The sequence below is a fragment of the Poecilia mexicana genome, unplaced genomic scaffold, assembly GCF_051168715.1.
Source record: "Poecilia mexicana isolate PSO_F unplaced genomic scaffold, ASM5116871v1 scaffold_17, whole genome shotgun sequence".
Lineage (NCBI taxonomy): Eukaryota > Metazoa > Chordata > Actinopteri > Cyprinodontiformes > Poeciliidae > Poecilia > Poecilia mexicana.
The window spans coordinates 26848125-26871208 of NW_028263386.1; the positions used below are offsets into that span (position 1 = coordinate 26848125).

A 23084-nucleotide genomic window follows, 5' to 3' on the forward strand; every position below is an offset into this window, starting at 1 on the left:
CCGTTAGCTCGGTTCTTACCGTCCTGGAGCAGCTAGAAGCACATTATAATGGAAAAAATACCTGCTGACGAATTTAATTTTGTATTTTAATTGTTATATGGTTCTTAAAAGTATGAAATTAGAGTTATAACATTTTAACAAGAGGAAAAAGTGTATGTAAATATGAATTTCCAGCCTGCGCCCAGGATAAATTTCTGAAATTCAGCTCAGTTTGCAAAACCAGTATTCATTATGCTAAAGCTTGTGGGACTTTTTGGTTTATTTGAAGTAAATTACAATTCACTATTTTACAAGATACTTATATCCATATTTATGACTATAAATAATAATTTCACAGATTGTGCAATTTATTGACAGACAGACTTATTATTCACATTTAAAATGTACATAATGAGAGAAATTCCATTGCAAGCATCCAATAATACTAAAATAAATAAATAAATAGTAAAAATATATGTATAAAAAATTACCTAAAGCAAATAAGGTGGATTAACAGAGTTTAGCAACAACTGATGATGTCATCCAGGACATGTTGGTATAGAATATAGTCTCTGCTGCCTGGATCCCATTACAGTTAAGAGACTGTTATGCAGCAACAGTCTTCAGCCAGAGGCCGCTTCAGATTTGTTGTGAGACTGACTGCTACCAGAGATCCTCCCTGCTTGAAGCATCACTATCCATTCTTTGAAGACTTGGGTGGTATGAGTTATGACATTTACTTTCTCTGTGAGATAAATAAATAAAGTATAATGCATTGAATTTAGTTGAAGTTTGTTTGAAAAATCCTTACTTGATAGGTAATGGTTCCTTCTCTGCTCTACCAGACAGTTTGTAGAGATGTACCAATTATTCGGCCAGAAATCGGAATCCCTTCTTTGAATGGTGATTAAGTTTAAATAATAATTTAAATAAAGGTTACTTCTTTAATTGGTTATGTTATATTATATTATGAGTTATACATAACTCATAATATATGATTTGTTTATTTTATTTTATTAATCTAAATGGTGTGGACTACTTTTTGTCTCGAAATAAAGACTTGTTAATAAACTAGATCTTTAGGGGAATTGACAGATCAGACTTGAAAGAAGTATGTAAAAATCATCTGTAGCAATGCTTTAAAAACAGCTGTCACTTCCACAAATTAAACACATTTAATGCTTGTTAAATAGAGATAGAATAGATAGAAATACGTCATGACAAGAAATAAAACAATGCATTTCCGGTGTAGAAGGCTATCACTAATTTTATAAGCACTACTTCGAGTATTCTAATATCCGGCTCGTTGGTCTAGGGGTATGATTCTCGCTTTGGGTGCGAGAGGTCCCGGGTTCAAATCCCGGACGAGCCCTGTTTTTCTGTGTTTGTCTTTTTTTTAATAAGTAAAATATATCTGTTAGTGTACACGGAGAATACTTGATAAGATAACGTTTTACTTCCTTTTTGAATATAAAATTAGAATTGAAAAATGACTGCACGGATCTTAACGATGAAACGCAAAAGGGGTATGTTTGCCTTCTGTAGAATTGAGTTTATCCTGACCTCTTGTGGACTCTGATGGAACTACTATTTGGTGTTTCTGTTCGTTGGATGAACTAATTATGGTACGGATAATGGCTTACTTAAAGAGTTTAATTTGTTTTCTTTTTAGTTCAGCTCAATTCTATTCAAAATACATTGCTAATGCCAGAGTGAAACAAAATATTGTGACTTATTTTATCAAAGTTTTTTCAGAGGTATTACCTGATAAACTGTGGTCTATTTGTGAGGTAGTCATCTCAAAGTGACTGTTGAGGCCTTCACCTTTGTTTTTTGGAGCTTCTGACAAATCAGATCAGGCTGAATTGTGTTAAATACACTGGAACTAAAATAGGATCCTCTCAGTGCTGCCTGTTTTGTCCAGATGACAGTGGGTTTGTTGAAGCAGTCTTCAACTCAAACTTTATAAAGATCTTTACCCGTTGATGACTGATGTGGGAGTTTTCTTTGGTACCAGAATGAGGCAGGATGTCATTACCTGGTTATACAGTGCTTCGATACATTTAAGCTCAAGAGAAAGATGTTTCTGCTTTCAAGAAAAGAAACGTTACACTTGAATAACAGTTTTGAGTCTTTGACACTTCTTTCTCCCTCTGCATATCATGTAACAGCAAATGATTTCCCATGATTCCAATGATTTTTCAAGATGTCAAATGAGACTAATATGTCTTCCTGAGACTATTTGTACAAAATCATTATCTAGTTGCTCAGGAAGTGCATCAGGGGACTTAAAAAATATGCTCACTTGATGCTTTTCTGTCTCCTCTCTGGGAGCTTATCTGAGCTTGCTGTTGTGACAGCGTCTCTAACCCCAGGCCCCCTCCATCCTGGCTCAGTCCTGAACTATAAAAAGAGTTCAGGACAGTCCGCTGTCTTGGTAAATACTGCTCCCTTTCTCCTTCTGCTACGGTGCAACATCATCTTCACAGGACCCACTGTCTTCCTATTTTTTTTCCATAAGCTTCTTACTGGTGCAATGCTTCACTAGTTGTAGTGAAGCATTGTGATACGTATGAGTTTCTATATATTTTTGAGTTCATCTTTCCTTTATCCACCCTAGTTATATAGGAGAAGAAATTGCTGTTAATTCCTGTGTTTTACACTGATGCTCTAATCCTGTTCTCCAAAGAGAGAGAAGGCAGTCTCTCTATGATGTTTCCCTTCATTTTTACAGCACAGTGTTTTTGCTGTTTTCTCTTAACAAAGAAAAAATAAATCAATTAAAACAAGACTAATTTAATATCATAATTAAAAAAAGAATGAAAGACAATAAATAGAGGCTTGAAAAAAAAATTAAAACAACCCAGGATCCTGGGCTGGTAAGGCCTTAGCAGGCTGGTATTCATAAGCAATAACAGACACTGAAAACTATTTGCAAATGATTTCCTGATAGTCAGGTGGTGTCCAAACTTGATGATTTTGATCTAAATTAGTAGTTTTGTTAATAATTGCTTCATAGCCAAACTTATTGTTGCCTAAAATCTTAATAGGGCTGTATTATGTGTTTTCCTGGTACATGGTGCCATTTTATAGCACAACCAAGTAACTCTGTCACCTGCAGTTGTTATGAAAATGCTAAATATATCAAGTATAGCTTAAAATAAATTTGACTTGTGCAATGTAACATCTTGAAATTGGTCCTCTGTCTCTTTAAAAAACTTCTGGACTTTCTGAAACTCCGCCTTCAGGAAGTCATCACAACATGGCTCATCTATTAACCGTTTGACAATGTTTTTACCAGCGTTGTTATAATGAGCTCAGATGCACAGTTTTACCAGGTGTTTACTAATTGATGCTGACTAGTCTGAAGGAGCTGAATGGGGCCTACTCTCTGTGAGGTGGAAGCTGGGAAGCTTGGAAGCTGCAGCTCCGTGGAGGAGCTTCGTCCTTGAAGGTGGGGCTAGGTTCACATCTGAACAGTTACCATTTAAGGATTTCTCAAACATGCATGATAAAAAAATCAAGGCAACACTCCAGGTATGTTTTTGATCAGGGAATAATGTACATGATGTAAATCTCAAAAAGTCAATTTTACATAACACTGCCCCTTTCATAAAACACGTTGGCCTTTGTGTGCAAGAAGGAGGAATTATATTTCTATTTAAAACCTACTTTACAAAACTGGATAATTAGTCAAACGAATGTGTTTGTAAAAGGCTTGTCACCACTATTTTGTTGAAAATAATATTTACTTTCATTCTCCTATCATAACCAAAATGTCCTTTTAGAAATAAGCAGCTGCCTGCTCAGACGCCACCTTTCACTTTCCAAGCAGCACTTTCATTTCCTGCAGGATGTTTTAAATCTCTTTCTTGTGTGGCACTGAGTCACTGACAAATGCCCGGTTGTAAAAATGCATCTCATTGATTGCTGACTCGGTTGTATTACACGGTGGCTTAAAGGGGCCACCACAGTAATGTGGCCCCCAGGTTTATCCTTGCATGTTGGAGGGAGTGTGTTAATATCAAGCGGTGGCCCCACCCTCAAACTGGGATTGAAGCTCTCAGCCACAAAGCCAAACCATATTCCTGTGTCAGTAGGAAAGCTATTAAAAAGCGCTTTACTTTTCCTAAGTATCATGAGTATAAGCACAAGATTTAGTGAAATCCTTCGCAGAGCGTTGGAAATCTTCGGGGGATTTTCCCCCTGAAATGTATCCTAATGGACTACTCAGAGGTGTCGCGTTAAACTCGAATGTTTTTTTTAGACTTTAAAGTTTTTACTTGGAGCTGAAGTGACAGAATTTTGAGTGGAAGCACATCTGAACTTTTCTAAATCTAACAGAAATGCTTTAGCCAGCGTTCATCAGCTGAGCTTCAGTGCAGACTGAAGGATTCTCCTAAAAAAAGCAACAAATTGACAATAATTGTTAGTTCAGAGTACTTTATTATTACAAAAATAAAAAATACAAAAGTTTTAATAAACAATCACTGCTCTGCCAGGTTGTGAAATAATCTAAATGTAACTTTAAGTTTACAAAAGCACACAACATGATCATTATTTATTTTAAAAATGCCTAAACCAAAAATTTTAAAAGCATTGCATGGAAAGCAATACTTCACCAGCAGGGAATTTGACACACTCTTCATTCCAACATTGCTTCAGCTTATTGAGACCGTTGTCCTCACTATATTTTAGATTTATCAATAATATATTCAGGATATTATGTAAAATCTACTTTTTTGAGGCTTTCCCCACAATTTCCCCACTCAGCTCCTTCAGACTAGCCAGCAGCAATTAGCAAACATTTGGTGGAGCTGCGCATCTGCTCAGCTCATTATTGGAGCTACTTCTCAGTGAAGTTCTGGTAAAAACGAGGAGCCCTGCTGTGATGACTTCCTGAAGGTGGAGTTTCAGAAAGAGCAGGAGTTTCTTAAACAGACAGAGGTCCAATTTCAAAGTGTTGTTACAAAGTGAAATTTATTTTAAATTATAGTTGACATATATGGTATTTTTATTACTGAAGGTTACATAGTTCTTGACTGTGCTTTAATATGGTACCATGTGCCTAGAAAATACATAATACTGCCCCTTTAACAAAAACCCTGTTCCATCTGAAAAAAGATCCAAGGTCATGATCCTGCTTCCACCGTGTTTTACTCTATAGGGTTCTTTTCATAACAGATGATAATGTCGTTGTGTCAACTTTTGGAATTGTGGACAAAGGTTAGTGCTTTTAAAGACATGTCTGTGGTTTAGCCTCACTTTTTTAGTCCAAACACGAGAAGAATGCAGCAGATTTTAGTTGCCTAACCAGAACGCCATAGAAATAATCGCTTGTCCCTGAACAGTTTCTGTCTTATCTTCTCATTACTTTGGGAAAAACCTCCAGTTTTTGTGATGTTTCTACTGCTCCACAGCTTTTTCAGGATCACGATCACATTCTATACATTGGACTCTAAAATACTTTGAAGATGATATTTCTAGAATCCAGACGACCTTTGACTGGTAAAGGCTGATGGAGAATCAGGAAACCCATTAGAGAGGTTCCTGCTTGTTGGGAACACTAAACTAGAAAGACAAATCAAAAAGATTTATGACAAATCGTTGGAGACGGTGAAGTGACTGGGGATTGTTGGAGGAAATAAAGAAGCTGTTCTATTACTTATCGGAGCTGATTTATTTTGTTAGATTCCATTTTTTGTTTTTTTTTTCTCGGATGCCCCTTGTCTGAAATGTCCAGCCTGTCTCTCTGTCTCGTCCTTTATTTGCTTTTTCACCCCTGGGTCTTTCGTTACCTGCCAGCCTCTTTCTACACTGTGACTCCCTAATCCACCTGAGTGCATAGAGGACAGTTTTGACATAAGAAGAAAAGATAGTCTCCTAAAGAGAGGACCAGTATCTTTAGAGCCTAGAGGATAACCGGATTATGGCCGCCATTTTGAGCTGCAGGCGCTTTCTCTCCCCCCCTTTATATCCTCCCCACTCCCCCACCAACCTCATCTCTTTGGAGTTGAAACGCTGCCCTTTCTTAGAAGTCCCTCTAAACACTTATAGGTACAAAACAACACAAGACAATTTTTCCACTTAAAACAACCAAAGCCTTTGTGGAGAGCGAAAAGAAGCGGATCATTTCTTCACACTTTGTCGTCCTCCAGCTGCTGTTCTTCTGCAGGGTGACTGTCTCTGCGCCTCCCATGTGGAGGCCTGCCTGCCTGCAGCCACAGCAAAGCAGATAACAGCAGCTGCAAGGAGGCAGATCAGCTGCCTGAGCCCGGCTGTCCTCCCAGCCGCTGGACAGGGAGAGAAAAACATCTTATCATCCCCACCTCCAGTCTATTGTGCTCCACTGGATCTTTTATGTCAGGTTATTTTGCCCTTGAAGAGGCCTGGATTGCTTTAGATTAGTGGTTCTCAACGTGGGCCCTACCGCCCCCCGGGGGGCATTCAGAGGACGGCAGGGGGCGCTGGTGGAAATTTTTACAAAAGGGGGGCGCTGGGATTCCTCTGGGGGGCGTTTGGTCGAAGGTAAACTTTGCACCTTAAATGCACAACAATACCAGTTTAGACTTTGAGCAACTTGCTAAAACTGTATTGTGTAACATTAAAACATGCTTGGCTAGAACTGTATCGATGGCAGTTCTTCTTCTCTTCAGTGTTTGTAGCTTATTGGCGCAGCTCCGCTGTCCTGCTACTGGTAGCTTCACCGCATCAGTTCAGCGTTACACCGGCTGATGATGTTACTGTGATTCACGTTGTCTGGTGTCTGATTTTCAAATATTTTATGTTTTATTGAGGACAACACAGTATGTAGTTGTCAGTCTACAACTACATACTGTGGGGATTTTCATTCGAATTTAATGTGACAGAGAATCAAAAGTCTTGCATAATTGTGAATTTTTGTGGTTTTCGAAATATTTTGCGATTAAAACTCTGAAACATATGGTGTGCATTAATCTTCAACTATAGCTCCACATCTTTTCAACGTCTTGCTCAGCTTTGCACATTCAGACTTTTAAGAAAAATTATTATTATATCTGGATTATTTATCCAGATTGGGGATGGAAGCAATAAACACAGATCCATCTTTCTACTGGTTCCTGCTGCTCTTTCTGCTCTGATAAAAAAAAAAAAAGAAACACACTAGTTCTTTAACAACGTTTTTACCAGTTGCACTGATAAGTAGCTTTTACATTTAGTTCAGCAGATTCCCCAGGTATTTGCTAATTAATGCTGGCTAGTCTGAAGGAGTGAAGGAGGAGCTGTGTCTCGGAGGCGGCATTTACAGTGTGGTTGCTTCTCTGATCGATGCTTTCATTGCTTAACATGTCAATTTATGTGGACACCCATGTGTTGGTAGTCTATTTACACTGAGAATAGAAAACGGCGATCTAGCTTTTAAAAAACGTAGTTAATTTGTTAAGTTTATCCAAGTAAATATAAGCTTAAGAAGTTGTCATGTCAAACAAACATAAATAAATTAAGTTTGGCTTCTTCTGAAGGCAGTTCTCAGCTATTCGTTTTATTTATGGGCATCATTCCTTTCACATTCCAGCTTAATTTATAAAACACTCTAAAAACAACACAGTTGACCGAAGTGTTGTACACCACACCCATAAATAAATACTAAGAGTAAATTCAATAACAATAACTGTAAAAATCGAAACTTCAAGTTCAAAGTCAGTGAGAAAAGATAAACTTTAAGAGAAGACTTTTTAAAAAAGCATGAAGAGACTCAGTTTGTCTGATATATACTGCTCAAAAAAAATAAAGGGAACATTTCACTTTAATTTTGTGTGTGGCTCCAAATCCAGGCCTCCATTGGTTAATACATTTGATTTCCATTGATGATTTTTGTGTGATTTTGTTGTCAGCACATTCAACTTTGTACAGAACAAAGTATTCAATGAGAATATTTCATTCATTGAGATCTAGGATGTGTTATTTGAGTGTTCCCTTTATTTTTTTGAGCAGTGTATAAAGGTAAACCATTCCACAGTTTTGGGGTATCAGAGTAAAGGAGGCTGCATAGAAACACATGTATTCGGAAAAAATGTTAAAAACTGTCTCTGGTGGGATTTTTCCCTCCCAAGTATTGGCTGTTTTGTTTTGGTCATCACACAAAATCCCAGTAAAATCCAGCAAAGTTTCTGGACAATGTGAGAAAAAGTGGAAAAAAAGTTGTAGTTACACTCCTATTTGTCTTAAAGGATTATATGGCCTCTTTAATCCCCACTGTGCCCATTACCCCCCACCTTGTCAGAGCGCGCGTGGTGATGAGTGGATGACATGCTCTGCGTCATCCACAACAAGCTCACTCGGTCCCGCGTGGTCCCCATTCATTCACTCGCTCAGTCTTTCGGCTTCACTGTTCAAGTTTTTCTCCAGTCAGTTTGGACTTTTTGTTCCCCGAATCCTCCAAAACTAAACCAGCTTCTGGACTTTTCCCCCCTCAGCAGCTTTTGCTTTTACGCACGAAAGGAGCATGAGCTTTTCCGAGGGGTGACTTGATTCCCTTTACATTTATAACATCAACCCGTAAAAATGGCAAAACCTGTGGATCACATTAAGAGACCCATGAACGCCTTCATGGTTTGGTCCAGAGGGCAGAGGAGGCGGATGGCCCGGGAGAACCCCAAGATGCACAACTCTGAAATCAGCAAGCGGCTGGGCGCGGAGTGGAAGCGGCTCTCTGACCCGGAGAAGCGGCCGTACATCGACGAGGCGAAGCGGCTGCGGGCTCAGCACATGAAGGAGCATCCGGACTACAAGTACCGACCCCGGCGCAAACCCCGGAGCCCCCTGAAGAGGGACCGTTTGGTTTTCCCGCTGCCGTCTTTACTCGGCGACGCAGCGGAACACCTGAAAGGGGTTAACCTGGACTCTTTGATCGTTTCCGGGGACAAACCCAGAACTCTGCTCTCTCCCTCTTCCTCCTCCCCCTCTTCATTCTCGCTCTGTGAGCCTGTCACGCAGTTCAGCACCGGAGCTGTCCAGCGGATTGCGGAGATGTCGCACGCGCTGCCCTACGGCGCGCACGCCTTCGGCTACCAGGGCGGAGGGTTCGGGGGGCTGGCGAGCCCCGGACAGCACCCGCCTCCGTCCAGCCCAGCCGGGTACGTGGTTCCCTGCAGCTGCAGCGCCTGGCCCGCAGCCTCCCTGCACCCTCAGGTGGCCTACATCCTGCTGCCAGGAGGGATGAGCAAGGACGCCGTGGACTCATCATACGCGCCATCAAACTCCCCCAGCATGTGACAGACTGGAAAACAAAAATCTATCAAATATTCCTCTAAAGGAAGAATCAACAAATGTGGCTGGAAAGGTGTACAAAGGAGAACGGAGGAGTAAAATCTTACAACTCCAAGCTTTTGCAGAAACAAAATAAAACCAACTGAAGGTTTTATTTAATGTGTGAGAACATATCTCTTTTTTATTACTTAAAAATGCACTAAGACAATGTAATCACTTTCATGATGTTGCTTTAAAACCAAGAAGGGAAGAAAAACACTGTCCTGAACGACTTTCGTAAATCTGACATTTTTTTCTGTTTCTCACCTGAACGCGATTCATATCAAGGTATGCTTCATTGTTTGACGAGCGAATAAAACAGTCTACGTATATTTAGATGATCTGTGGAGCTGAAAATCTATCAATCTGGTGCCATTTAAAGAGAGTAGCGTTTAAAATGAACTTTAGTCTATTTAAAGAGAGAGAGGCTACTCCATGTAATAAAACAACACAAAACAGTCAATGCTCAACTGTGAAGATGAAGAAAACCATGAACAATTTTCTCTATTTATACTAATGAAAGTTTTGCATTTGCGCACATCCCCAAAAAAGTGCAGCCAATTACGCAGTTTCCTCGTTAGTAAACAGAGTCTATTGTGTGATTCATTCTCTGTAAATAAAACTGTTCCGGTCATCTTTGGAAAAATAAACCTGACCACACTCTGTGTAGATAGAGCATGTTTGTTTGGAGCTTAAAGAGAATACAAATATATACATTCAATATTCTATGTGATAAAGGTGCAACTAATGATTATTTTAGTGATATAATTAATCGATAAATTGGATTTAAAAAATTGGCATATTTAGCTGATTGTTCATTTTAACCTCAACCTATTTTTATGCAGTGTTGAAAAACTATAAAATGCAAATAAGGAAATAATTCAGCCAGGTGAAATTAAAATTATGTCACTTGTGGAGATGGAAAGAGCATGTTTAATATTTGTCTTAATTCCAAGATGTACATTTTTGTACAGTTTCACCTTAATTATTGCTTCTGAGTGTGTTTTCAATTAACTATTATTTGACTACTACATTAATTGATTATTTCAATAATTTGTTAATCAGGATTATTTAGATAGTCTTTCTTACCGCAGTCACAAAAATAACTTTGATCAGCCTCAGTTCTGTATCTTTCTGACATCCATATCACAGACCGAGAGCTGAGACGGAAATCTGACTCTACGCCAACAGATGAAAGCTGAGTGAGATCTGTTGCTGTGTGGGGAGGAAATCAGGCGATGGTTGACAACAGGAGAAGAACTGGAAACTCCTTCTTAGCTGTTGACTAGAAGTGAGGAGGGAAAACAGGAGCTGTGTTGGTTTCACAGGTGGAATGTGATAATGATCCCTCACATGTAAACCTCGGTGATTTATTCTCACCGCTAAGTGATGCATTTACAGTTTCGGCCATATTTATTGGTTTCCCTGGTAACTTTATAAAACCCCTAAAGACAAACTTCTAATGCAGAAGGACTGACAGATTGAAAACAATTGTTATTTTTTTCAACTAAATTGTTGGTGGCAACATTAGAAGTTGTAGCCTACTTCAGTCAACCCCCTTTTGTGAATGTTACCCTATTTAGTCTTTTCCTATAAACATTTTACAAGATTGGAACATAAAGAGATAATCTTTGATCATCTTTATTCCTGGTTCGCTCTTATGGTCTTCTCTTCACTCAACCTACTGGATTTACATTTGTGACGGTAGGACAGAAAGAGGTTTTTATCCTAGCATCAACTAGCTGGCATGTCAACAGCTAATGGTTGTTATGGAGACGTCTTTACTCTTACCATCCTGCTTACTGTGTGTGGTGGAAAGATGAAAACGGGTCGAGTGGCCAGAAGAATGTAGGCATCTTACATTAACCCAAAATAAAAGACTGGCATGGGTTAATAATTAGAAATTCCTAAAAAGTTTGATCAGCATAAGAAAGTATACATTTAAAAAAGGTATATTTATTTTTGAGGAACACATGTAGTGGCTCAACTATGATTTTGCTTAAAGTAATTATTTAATACATCCTGCTGCAGGACCTCCTGATCCACTAACTGAGTCTTTGCACCTAAATCAGCCAAAGCAAACTGGGTCATCATTATTACACATATTCAGATTCAGGTTCTGAACTGGGTTATGTCAATCCTGATGGCACAGCTGCATAAATTCACCTCATTGGGAAAATAAAGCCACATTACCCATTTCAGCACCAGGGAGCATTTTGTTAGATGAACAAACCTTGAGTCGGCTCGCAGGAACAGTCTGAACATGAAACTCTCTGATGGTCCATTGGAAATTTGATGGAGCTAAACGCAGGACGATCCTGGAAGAACAACTAGTTAGAAAACATGGAGCATCACCCACCATGAACATAATGAAATGATTTACACGAAAACCTTTACAGGTGTTAGAATTGTCCAGTTTAGTACAGACCTGAATCTGTACAAATGAATGTGATTAAAATGACATCAGTTTGTTAATACAATCCATTATAACTAGGTTACAATACAATGTGATATCAAAAATGATTTCAGCCACCATTAGGTTGCTCCGTTCTCAGTTTCTCTGCCCTTTTAAAGCAGCAGTATTATACAATTATATATATATATATATATATATATATATATATATATAATTTTTATAACAACTGAAGGAAACAGTTACTTGAATGTGCAATAAAATGGCACTATGTGCCTTGAAAACACACAATACTGCCCCTTTAAATTTCAGGTCATTTTTCAGCATGGTAAATATTCAAAGTGTCAAATCCTTGCAGGTAGCAGGTAGCTAGACTGATGTTATGTGTATTATCACCTCTGCTGCACGGAAATTTAGTCATAAGCATGTAATGACGCACAACATCATCTTCAGTCAGACGCACCGGCAGATTTGCTGAAATACTGACTGCTACTGGAGTCTTTCTGCCCAAAGCATCGCAATCCACAATGGCCCTGTAAATATACTTTAATGATTTAATTCTCCTTTGGGGTAAATAAAGTATTATTGATTTTGAATTGTGTTAAACAGCATCATTTGGGAGATTATAAGCGCTTGCTGTTAAATTTAGGGATAATTTATTCAAAATTTTGACTCAAAGTTCCTAAAACTTAAAACAGATAATCTATTTTCATCATAGATTATGTAGATGAATGTAGATATACAGGTCCTTCTCAAAAAATTAGTATATTGTGATAGTTCATTATTTTCCATAATGTAATGATAACAATTAAACTGTCATATATTTTAGATTCATTGCACACCAAATGAAATATTCCAGGTCTTTTATTGTTTTAATACTGATGATTTTGACATACAGCTCATGAAAACCCAAAATTCCTGTCTCAAAAAATGAGCATATCATGAAAAGGTTCTCTGAACGAGCAATTAACCTCATCATCTGAATCAACAAAGTAACTAAACAACTGCAAAAGATTCCTGAGGCTTTTAAAAACTCCCAGCCTGGTTCTTTACTCAAAACCGCAATCATGGGTAAGACTGCTGACCTGACTGCTGTCCAGAAGGCCATCATTGACACCCTCAAACAAGAGGGTGAGACACAGAAAGAAATTTCTGAACGAATCGGCTGTTCCCAGAGTGCTGCATCAAGGCACCTCAGTGGAAAGGAAAAAGTGTGGCAGAAAATGCTGCACAACGAGAAGAGGTGACCGGACCCTGAGGAAGATTGTGGAGAAGGGCCGATTCCAGACCTTGGGGGACCTGCAGAAGCTGTGGACTGAGTCTGGAGTAGAAACATCCAGAGCCACTGTGCACAGGTGTGTGCAGGAAATGGGCTACAGGGGCCACATTCCCCAGGTCAAGCCACTTTTGAACCAGAAACAGCGGCAGAAGTGCCTGACCTGGGCTACAGAGAAGCAGCACTTTGGACCACTGTTGTTCAGTGGTCCAAAGTACTTTATTCAGAAGAAAGCAAATTTTGCATGTCATTTGGAAATCAAGGTGCCAGAGTCTGGATTAAGACTGGGGAGAAGGAAATGCCAAAATGCCAGAAGTCCAGTGTCAAGTACCCACAGTCAGTGATGGTCTGGGTGCCATGTCAGCTGCTGGTGTTGGTCCACTGTGTTTTATCGAGGGAAAGGTCATGCAGCAGCTATCAGGAGATTTTGGAGCACTTCATGCTTCCATCTGCTGAAAAGCTTTATGGAGATGAAGATTTCATTTTTCAGCACAACTTGGCACCTGCTCACAGTGCCAAAACCACTGGTTTACTGACCATGGTGTTACTGTACTCAATTGGCCTGCCAACTCTCCTGACCTGAACCCCATAGAGAATCTGTGGGATATTGTGAAGAGAAAGTTGAGAGATGCAAGACCCAAAACTCTGGATGAGCTTAAGGTCGCTATCGGAGCATCCTGGGCCTCCATAACACCTCAGCAGTGCCACAGGCTGATTGCCTCCATGTCACGCTGCATTGAAGCAGTCATTTCTGCAAAAGGATTCCTGACCAAGTATCGAGAGCATAACTGAACATAATTATTTGAAGGTTAACTTTTTTGGTATTAAAACACTTTTCTTTTATTGGTTAAATGAAATATGCTAATTTTTTGAGATAGGACTTTTGGGTTTTCATGAGCTGTATGCCAAAATCATCAGTATTAAAACAATAAAAGACCTGGAATATTTCAGTTGGTGTGCAATGAATCTAAAATATATGACAGTTTAATTTTTATTATTACATTATGGAAAATAATGAACTTCATCACAATATGCCAATTTTTTGAGAAGGAACTGTATGAACATCCAACAGGTTATATACAAGACCACTAGATGTCAGCAGATCATCTAAAATAGACAGTTCTGTCCAGGAACCATCTGATGCCGTTTGTTGGCATCAGAGGAAAAAAAAACACCTTAAAGAAGAAATTGAAGATATTCTGTTTATTGTTGCATATTTATCCCATCATCCAGCTCATAAACAAACCCCGCAAAGAAAACCAGTTCCTCTTCAAAAGCAGCCGCTGCAGAAACACACAGATTTCCATCAGAGCTCACATCCCACAACCGGTTTACTGTGAGCTCTTCACTGACGTGTGTCTCGGCAAAGCCGGGTGCGTTCGCTGAGGAAAGGGGATTCACTCTCTCTTACTGCATTTACTGCTGGTCACAACGGTAAGCGTCATAAAAATAATCATCTCACAACAATATCCGACAGACAAAAAGAGGAACGTTTATCTTAGCAAAAGATGATTCCTTTGTGAAATTGATTTTATGAATGTGTTTTAGGGTTTTAGTCGAGTCATCTGGTGAGATCCACACAGACACACTGATTATAATCAGATACAAAAACAGTCATAGATCAATGATTTGAACAGCTGTCAAGCCCAGGTTGTATACAAACAGCTAAACAGTGACAGAAATCCAATGAAACAAAAAGCAACATTTTTGCCCGCTTGCCCAAAATAAAGTTAATTTTTTTTGTAATTTAAAGGACCATTTAAGTTCTATACATATAAAAAAAAAGGATATTTTTTTGTGTGTGCCTATATTCGATCTAACTTCTCACTCAGAAACTCTTCAACGCTGTCTGTGTTCCACTTGGTGATGCTGAGCTCTTCAGCGATGTTCCCGTTATCGTCCAGGAGCTTTAGGATGGGATCGGAGCCTCTGACGTACTGCGCCATGGAAACGGGAGACAGAAGACGGAAGCCATGTTAGAAACGCACATAAACGTTTGGTAGAAATAGATGATAGAAAATGATAAGGAACAGCCAACACAAAAATAGGGCTAAAAACGAGCGGATCAGTCGCGATTAATCAATTATTGAAGTAATCACCAACTAATTTAATAATCGATTAATCTTAACTGGAGAATACAGATATAAAAAACGCAATTTGGTGTGTAAAAATAGCATATTCAGAGCAGTGAAGCCAAAACGGTACAAAAAATATATATAAGATAAAATTCCTCAGTCTGTAAAAATGTTTTAGCCAAAACTCCTCCAGTGGTACGGTTTTATCTTCACCCAGTCTAGCTAAAGGAATGTTACATAGTTTCATTTTAGGCAATAAAATATTTTTATTTAAAAAAGAAATTGAATTATTTGTTTGTTTGCATTTTTGAATGTATTTTTAATATTTAAAAAGTGTTTAAATGGAATCTGTAGAATGGGCCATTTTTCAATCTGATTAATCAACCGAATAATCAATCACTAAAATAATTGTTAGTTGCAGCCCTACATAACAGGAAGAACATAACTCATCAGCGCTACCTTGATCTGAAGACCTTTAAACATCTTGGGTATCTCGCTCCTGACAAAAGCTGAGGGGAAAAAGCACAGGCAGAGGTCATGTGGACGGACGGACAGACATCCTGAGAATGCAGCAGAAACAGCTGAGGTAACTAAACAGATGAACATCCAACTTCTCTTTCCAGAACTTACCCTGGACTTGAGGGAACCTCCCCAGTTTTCATCCACACACCTCCAGGATCGCTCCAGCGTAGAGCTGCAGGGGGAAATTACAAAATAAAAAAATAAGGAGACGTGCATGAGGCTCTGCTGGAGGGGCGGAGCCATAAATAAGCCGTGGCATCTTCTCCAAGGTCATTAACCAGTGAGCCTGTGAATATGCAGCAGGGCTGATGGATGACGAAGATGAAGATGAGCTTTTCAACAACCAACACCAGTTAGTCAGAAAAGGTAAAGCGCTCAGTGGCATGTCATTCACTTCTTCACATACATAGTGTTGGTTTTGATTAAATATATAGATAAGATGAGCCAATCAAAATGATCCATACTTTTATTGCCCATACTATAAATTAGGCAATACATTTATTAAGTCAATCAAATTGGCTTTTTAATGGAGATTTAATTCTTAGAAAAATTAAGATATATTTTCACTAATGTACTACTTTCATTTCATAGGTTCCTGTGTCTGTGTTTCCATAGACAGAAAGAAATGACCATCAATCCATCAGGGACTATTTTTGTAATGTCTCCTGATGCTGGGAGACGGTGGAAGGAGTTGTGTGTGTTAACACACACACAACAGAACATTTTGACTTGTCCACTTGTAGTTTTGGCATCATTGAATTTGGACTACAGAAATAAAAATAGATTCACAAAACCAACTAGCTACAAGTCCATAAAGTTGTTTAAAAGTTCCACAACAAATACTGTGATGGAAACTGTTCAAAAAATGTAACAAGGAAAAGAGAAAACTCAACAGATTGAAAAATATGACCTAGATGGCATATAAACATATAAACGCAGAACTGGGAGAGACTGAATTCAGCTTCACTGCTCTGCCACAGACTCCAAGAGCACAACAATATGTATTTAAGGGGTAAAAAAAAAGCTGATTTTACATGATATGAAAAGAAAGGGAGGGAAAAAAATCAGTTCAAATCAGAAATCAGATTTAATATAGGGGGTGAAAAAGATTTTATGTTTAAGCCTAAAGTCACTCCTCATTTATCAATGATTCTCATTAGTGACAGGCAAAATATAAGCAGAAAGATGTGATTTTGAGCGTTCTTTAAACGCCTCAAAACTAACCAACAGCATGTTCTTAGACGCATTTCTGTTAAGGTTATAAGAGATCCGATAAGGACAACTTGAAAACGGTAACAGCCAGGAGAAACCTTCATGATGGGTCTCCAGAATATATATGGCAGAATTAAAAATGTGCATTTATGAATGAAAATGTCTGTATCCTGGCGTTTCTCATAAAAGGTCATCACACAGCAGGCTTCCATGCTCTGAAATGCATGTCTCACAGGTTTTATCATCGATTGTTCTCCAAAGAGGCCTGAAAGACGGAGATAAGTCAGGTTAGCTGAGGGGCAGCGCCGCAAACCACCTGAACTCTACCTGCTCACTAACCAGCAGGGCTCTGCAGAGAGCCTAATGACTCGCCACTCATGTCCAATCCAACAACTAAACGGATTCCTAAGGGACATTATTGTTGCTGTCTGAGGGGGAAATGTGCTGAGAGGCAGTGTGGTTTCTACAGGTACAATGGGGGATGGAGGGAGGGGGGGCAGCAGGAGGCAGCCAATTGCTCTTCAAGTGACAGTTTTTACTCAAATCGTAAGGAGGAGGAGGAGGAAGAGGTAATCTTGGCTGTAAGTGTCTTTCTGGAATAGAGTTATCATCAAGAGGTGTTCACTACACTTCTGAGAAGGTGCTGTTGCTAGGATACTACACACGCGCTCCAGGGGATTTGCTTAAATCAAAAGAGAGAGAAGAAAAAAAAAAAAGAATGCCGTTTTCCCACCATCAGTCAACTATGTGTTTATCCATCAGAGCTCGAGGGTTGCTCTGATTCCTGCTGTAATCACAGAGGGGATCACCACGGAGACGGTCCCAGGGCAAAACCTGCTGATTCAGCCTGTCACAGGGGCGTTAACAGAGGCTGGTAAAGCTTTGTTGTGCTGGAGTCTCACAGTAGCTGCGTTTCCATTACAAATGTGCGCAAAATCTTGTCAGTATTCCAGTAATGCCGAAAACCCCCACAATTTCACAATTGCAGCGTTTCCATGAAATAAGAAACACAGTTGAAAATCACATGTGAAAAAGCTTGTTCACACAATAAGTCATTAAAAAACATCATCCTCGTACTAGTTCCTGTCTTCTTCTTCAGGGTTTGTGCCAGTAGCAACATCCGGTTGTTGATAATGTGACTTGTGTGATGTGAAATAAATGATTCCCTTTTGCAAAATAAACCAGTTTCATGTTTTCATTAAGTTAATTTAATTTCGCAACGTCAAACTGTGCAGTTCTATGGCCAAAGGAGTCTCAGCTGATGACAGATGGCTCAGAGATGATGTACAGCTGCGAAGTGTCAACAAACCCACAGACAGAGGGCAAACTGAGCTGCTTTTAGTAGTGGCAGAATGCTAAAGAATGTGACCCTGTCAATAAAAGCTGACGCATTCTGACAGAACGTCCTGCATTCCTTACTCCGTCTTCAGTTTGCACCTCCAACATTGTAAACTATTCTTATTTTTACAGGCATTCTCTCTGTTCTCTAAATAAGCTCTCGTGTAGCCCACCCCAGCTCTCTCCGTGCTTTACCTTGCGTGATTCCATCTGAGCCTCCTGCTGGCAGCACTGCCGGCAGATGGGCTGCAGCTTGGTGAGGCTGAACTCCCCCAGAAGGTCGCAAGAGCTGCACAGGAGGTTACTGGAGAAGCCCAGCTCCCTGCAGGCCTCGGACGACAGCTCGGCCCCGTATGCAGACAGCTGCAGGGACACGCAGATTAGATGAGAAGGAGATTCAATTAGGAACTGAATATGTTCATCATACAGTCTCGTGTGACTCAGTCTGTATGAGAATGACACTGGTAGGAAGAGGTTTGACTCAGTTTTAAGATGGTTTTTATCACCTTTAAGAACCATTTAAAGCTAACCTCAAAGGTACAAAAACATACAACATATGTCATTCTATTTATTAGACAAACCACTCCAAAATGTTCAAATTATGTTCAGCAACAATAATTTAAATTTCTGTCTATCGCTACCAAATATCAGCGTATGATCAGATCTGTTGATGAGGTTTGGGCCAATCACCAGCTTTTTGGACATATGGCCCCTGACGTTTGATTTTACAATATTTACCTATAAAGAGCTGTTAATAATAAACTTTAGAGTTTTTCACACCTGATAATCTGATAGACTCTGGTCGATTGGAGACCAAAATTGTGACATTTGTTCCATTTTCATTTGCTGCGGTTCAAATTCATATGGCACTGTAAACTAATTGAAAAAACCTGTTCCCCTCCTCGCCAGTGGTGGCGCTGCACCAAGGACTACTGAAGCAAACGACATTAAAACCTCTGAAGACGACTTACATCTTCATAAAATGTAAATAAAAATGGAGTGATGTCGTATCATAGTGGTTGCAGGATTTATTTTGTCTTTGGTAAAAGATCACGAGCCTAACCGCCAACCCTTCTCACGCTAGCACTAGAATCCTACTTATGTTTGTTTTGGTTGTATTTACCCAGAATGCCCTGCGCTATACTGCACTTCCTGCTTTTGGAGACATCAGAGCTTGATTACACATTCACACCTGATCGAAACAAATCAGACTTTATAGACAAAAGAAATGGAACTTTAAACAGGACTGGTGTGAATGCACCCTTAGTGATTGTCGATTTGAAATGGGGGTACAAAGGGAGGTGGGAAAATTGGCCCTTTACTACTTAAACCTGGTAACGATCTGATCATTTTCATACAAGTATGAATGTGCTAGCTTTTTACCAGCACCACAAACTAAGACATGAGAATTTGCGCCAATAAACTACTGCAAATCACACATTTATTTCCTTTTAGTAGGTCTGGACTATCAAGATGCCACAGAATAAGATTACAATGCCTTTTAAAATAAGAATAAAAAAACAAACCCAGAAGCATATCACCAAATTAGTTAAGATGGTGATGGTCACTCCAAACAAAGTCAATGTTTGTACTGGTCATCAAAAACCTGGAATCATATATGAGATATATATATATCTCATTATTCTGGCATTTATCAAATAGAAATAAGTTTGGTTATTATAAGCAATCTTAAACAAGAAAACTTCTTAATGAGGGAAAACGAGAAATACGTATTTTAAGACTTTTTTGGCTCGTTACATTTACTGAACAATGCTTTAGTCAGAAAACAAGATGGGGAGAGAAGAGGAAGACATGCAGCGAATGGCAGGAGACCTGGAATCGAACCCAGGACTTTGTGCGCGCGCACTGATTTCAGCTGTATAGTCTCGTGCCCTGAACTCTTTTTTTTTTTTTTTTTACTTTGACATGAAAATTGAATTTGTTGTCCTTGAACATTAAACATTTTGTACGGACTTCAATGACTTGCAAATGCATCTCTTTGTAAATATTTTGGTCAAATTAAGCTTGCATAAGCAATAAAGTGCACTCACAAAACAACTGTTTGGTGTATTTGGTGTTATAAAACTGCATTAGATAGGAAAACATTTCCGATCGCAAAAAATATCCCAACAGTAAGCTATGTTTCTTGTCATCTTGTTTGGTTAGCTGTGTCCAGCAACACGTCAGCTTCTGAGGCGCTCCACTCATTTGTTTTCATTTTCAGTTCACAGAAGGCGAAGTTTATGTTAACACTTCATAAAAGATCTCCTTTAATGTTCGGTATGCAACTACACTGTAGACTACGAGCGCCCTATCCGTGCCATGTAACTTTAACACTAAACATTATTTTAAATTTCAGTTGTAGTTTAGCTTTTATACAGATTGAGTGAATTTGGAACACCGGAAGTCAAATGTTAACGTTGCTTATCGGCGCCAAAAACCTGTAAATGAACTGTTCAGTTAATTTCTGATAACAACATCATCCAGATTTACAGTGTTCAATGAATAAGCTCAATTTCTCCTCTTGGCTCGCAACAGTTCATTGGAAGAGCCACGTCATGTAGGGACTCCTGGAACAGGATGCGGTGCTCTGAACTGAACGATGGACTGTAAGCGCCGACTGTAAGCGGCTGGTAGCGACTGTAAGCTTGTAGGGAGTCTCCCTATGCCTAACACCGGCTCTCTCGGCGTTAATAAACTTACCGTCTGCAGCAACGACAACAGCCACAGTAGGTACACCTCTCCGGACATTTTGCAACCTGCTTTGTTAGCAAAACTACTACAAAGGTCCTTTATTATTTCACTCAGGGAAAGCTACATTCGCCTGAGTAATGCTCAGTTTGAAAAATATATTTGTCTTTTATTTTTTCAGCTTATTGTCAGAAAAATAAACACTGTCGCTTGAAAAATGTCGTTTTATTTTTTAATAAAAATGTCATTTTTTATTCCTTTTATTTTGTACATTTCTTTCATATTTTCTATGTTGGCATTAACCAAAGCCGACTAAAAATCTCTTCCTTGTCTTTATTGAATTTCGAGGATTATGAAAAGAGGGCGACACCTGTCGTCTGGTTGAGGTAAATCAGATGAAACTGTCCAATCCGGATTGAATAGGCAGGAATAGTGGACGAATGGAAAGCCACTGCTGGCTGGTGGACTGCTCATACATCCAATAGTCTGGGTGGCAAATAGGGGTAATGTGTCCGTAGTGCGGTGGCAGGCACACTCGGTGTGATAGGGGACACTGGCAACACCGACTGGTACCAGTCTGGTTCCCCAATCCGACTGGAGAAGTTCGCATTCTGCTCAAATCTACTGGGTTTTGAGACGATTTACAACCCGGGACAATTAATTAAGCATGGAGATCTACCATTTAAGGTGACTGAAGTATCTAGATGTTACAAGATATCCACACACACGCTCCTGAGAAACGACAGAGACAGAGAGCGAGAGAGAGGGCCATGCTCACACTCCCCAGCCGCTGAGTAAACCCCCTGCCGCAGCCGCTGTTTGTTTCGGTGTTGTCTCTTCCGAGGATGGAGTGACCAAATCCCTCTCCGGATGATTTGATGGGGCTGCTCAGAGTCATTATGCCGCCCAAGTTGCAGCTGTTGGCGCTGCTTGCGTTCGCAGTGGCCATGTTCTTCCTGGAGAACCAGATCCAGAAGCTGGAGGAGTCCCGGGGAAAGCTCGGTAAGTTGAAGCGATCCCGACGGAACGCGGCCCCAAAACGGGATCGCAGCACGGCTTGAGGAGGAGCGCGGGTAGAGAGATGCGGGCGAGCCCTCATTGTTGTGCATGTGGGTCAGTTAGAGACGCGAGCTGCGCCTCATCCATCAAGTATGCTTCGTCTTGTTCCTCAGAAAATGGCACACAGGCTTTCATTATTTACTGATGCAGGAGGTACTGAACTTTGCATGACTGATATGAATATCTTTTACTCGGCATAGGGATTGGTGAACTGAACGTTCAGTCAGGGAGGAGCAATTCCGTGGTTTAGTACAGAATAAGGGACAGCAGGTCGCAGTGGTTTCCATCACTGATTGATCGGTACTAGAAAATACTAAGTAACATCCACTGATGTCTTGGTCCATCTTAAAGGCAACATACTTTTAAGGTATGACCACTAATGCATCTGTACTTCCAACAAAACAAAGCTGGTTGTTGAAGTGGATTTCCAATGTAATATTTCACTAAATATATTTTAAAGAAGTGCTCTGAAGAAAAAAAAAAAAACTTCCAGCAAATTCTGTTTTGTGTGTATTTGGGTCATGACATCACAAGAGGCAAAAGAATCGAGCTGATGTTGTGTTTGCTCTCAAAAGCAGGAATTTTTGAGTTTCCAATCGAGAAAGACCCTAGAGTCAGAATTCCACCTGAGAAGGTCGGAGCTTATCACCAAAAAGCCTTAAGTTTAGTGTCCAATATGGCGGGCACCATATTGGATTGAGCAGTGACACTTACGGTGCAGTAAAAATGTGAGCATTCCTTCAGTGTTTGAGCTCATATATTGTAGTTTGTTGCACCACAATGATTAACGAATCTAATCCCACTTGCAACCAGAACACCCTCACCTCCAGCGTTCTGAAGAGATCCAATGCAGTTTGATGGTATTTCTGCTCAGAAGTGGGATTTTCAGTCAGAAATGAAACATTTCCCCATCTGAGGTCTAAAATCCTAACAGATATGGCCTTTCTTTTTTTCAACTGTACAACACCTACTGCAGACATGTCTTTTCATCATTCCCTTCATCGCTATCAGTTTGTTTGCTGCTACAGTGATTAGCTAACTATTAGCAGATCCCACAGTTTCTCCACTTGCAACTGGAATACACTTGATTCAGGTGTGATGCCATTCCGACTTCCAAGATAAACCAAATGTGCCACCAATAAACACCACAGTGGAGGAGGAAGGAAGATTAGACACCTTTGAACAGGGAATCCAATTTAAAAACTCGCAAATACAGTGAGCAAGAAAACCA

The 23084-nt window shown here is 39.7% G+C and overlaps 3 protein-coding genes and 1 non-coding gene across 4 annotated transcripts in view; 3 read left to right on the forward strand and 1 right to left on the reverse strand.

Annotated features, from left to right (window-relative positions):
* Positions 1 to 1279: 1279 nt before the first annotated feature.
* trnap-ugg (transfer RNA proline (anticodon UGG)) lies at positions 1280 to 1351 on the forward strand. Its single transcript has one exon. It is a non-coding gene; the product is annotated as a tRNA-Pro (tRNA).
* Positions 1352 to 8523: 7172 nt separating this feature from the next.
* Positions 8524 to 9234, forward strand: LOC106929697 (transcription factor Sox-14). The gene has a single exon (XM_015006797.2). It carries the CDS (start codon positions 8524 to 8526, stop codon positions 9232 to 9234), a length of 711 nt encoding a protein of 236 aa, XP_014862283.2.
* A 4910-nt stretch (positions 9235 to 14144) lies between these two features.
* selenof (selenoprotein F) lies at positions 14145 to 20901 on the reverse strand. The gene is made up of 5 exons (XM_015007363.2): positions 20807 to 20901; positions 18299 to 18466; positions 15662 to 15725; positions 15491 to 15540; positions 14145 to 14893 (listed from the first exon to the last, which is right to left on the reverse strand). Exons 1-5 carry the CDS (start codon positions 20852 to 20854, stop codon positions 14762 to 14764), a joined length of 462 nt encoding a protein of 153 aa, XP_014862849.2. The 5' UTR covers positions 20855 to 20901; the 3' UTR covers positions 14145 to 14761.
* Positions 20902 to 21261: 360 nt separating this feature from the next.
* The window catches only part of hs2st1a (heparan sulfate 2-O-sulfotransferase 1a), a 43755-nt gene continuing 41932 nt past the window's right edge, over positions 21262 to 23084 (forward strand). Inside the window, exon 1 of the mRNA XM_015007375.2 lies at positions 21262 to 21796. Coding sequence (XP_014862861.1) covers positions 21673 to 21796 — 124 coding nt within the window. The 5' untranslated portion in view covers positions 21262 to 21672. The remainder of the gene's footprint in view (positions 21797 to 23084) is intronic.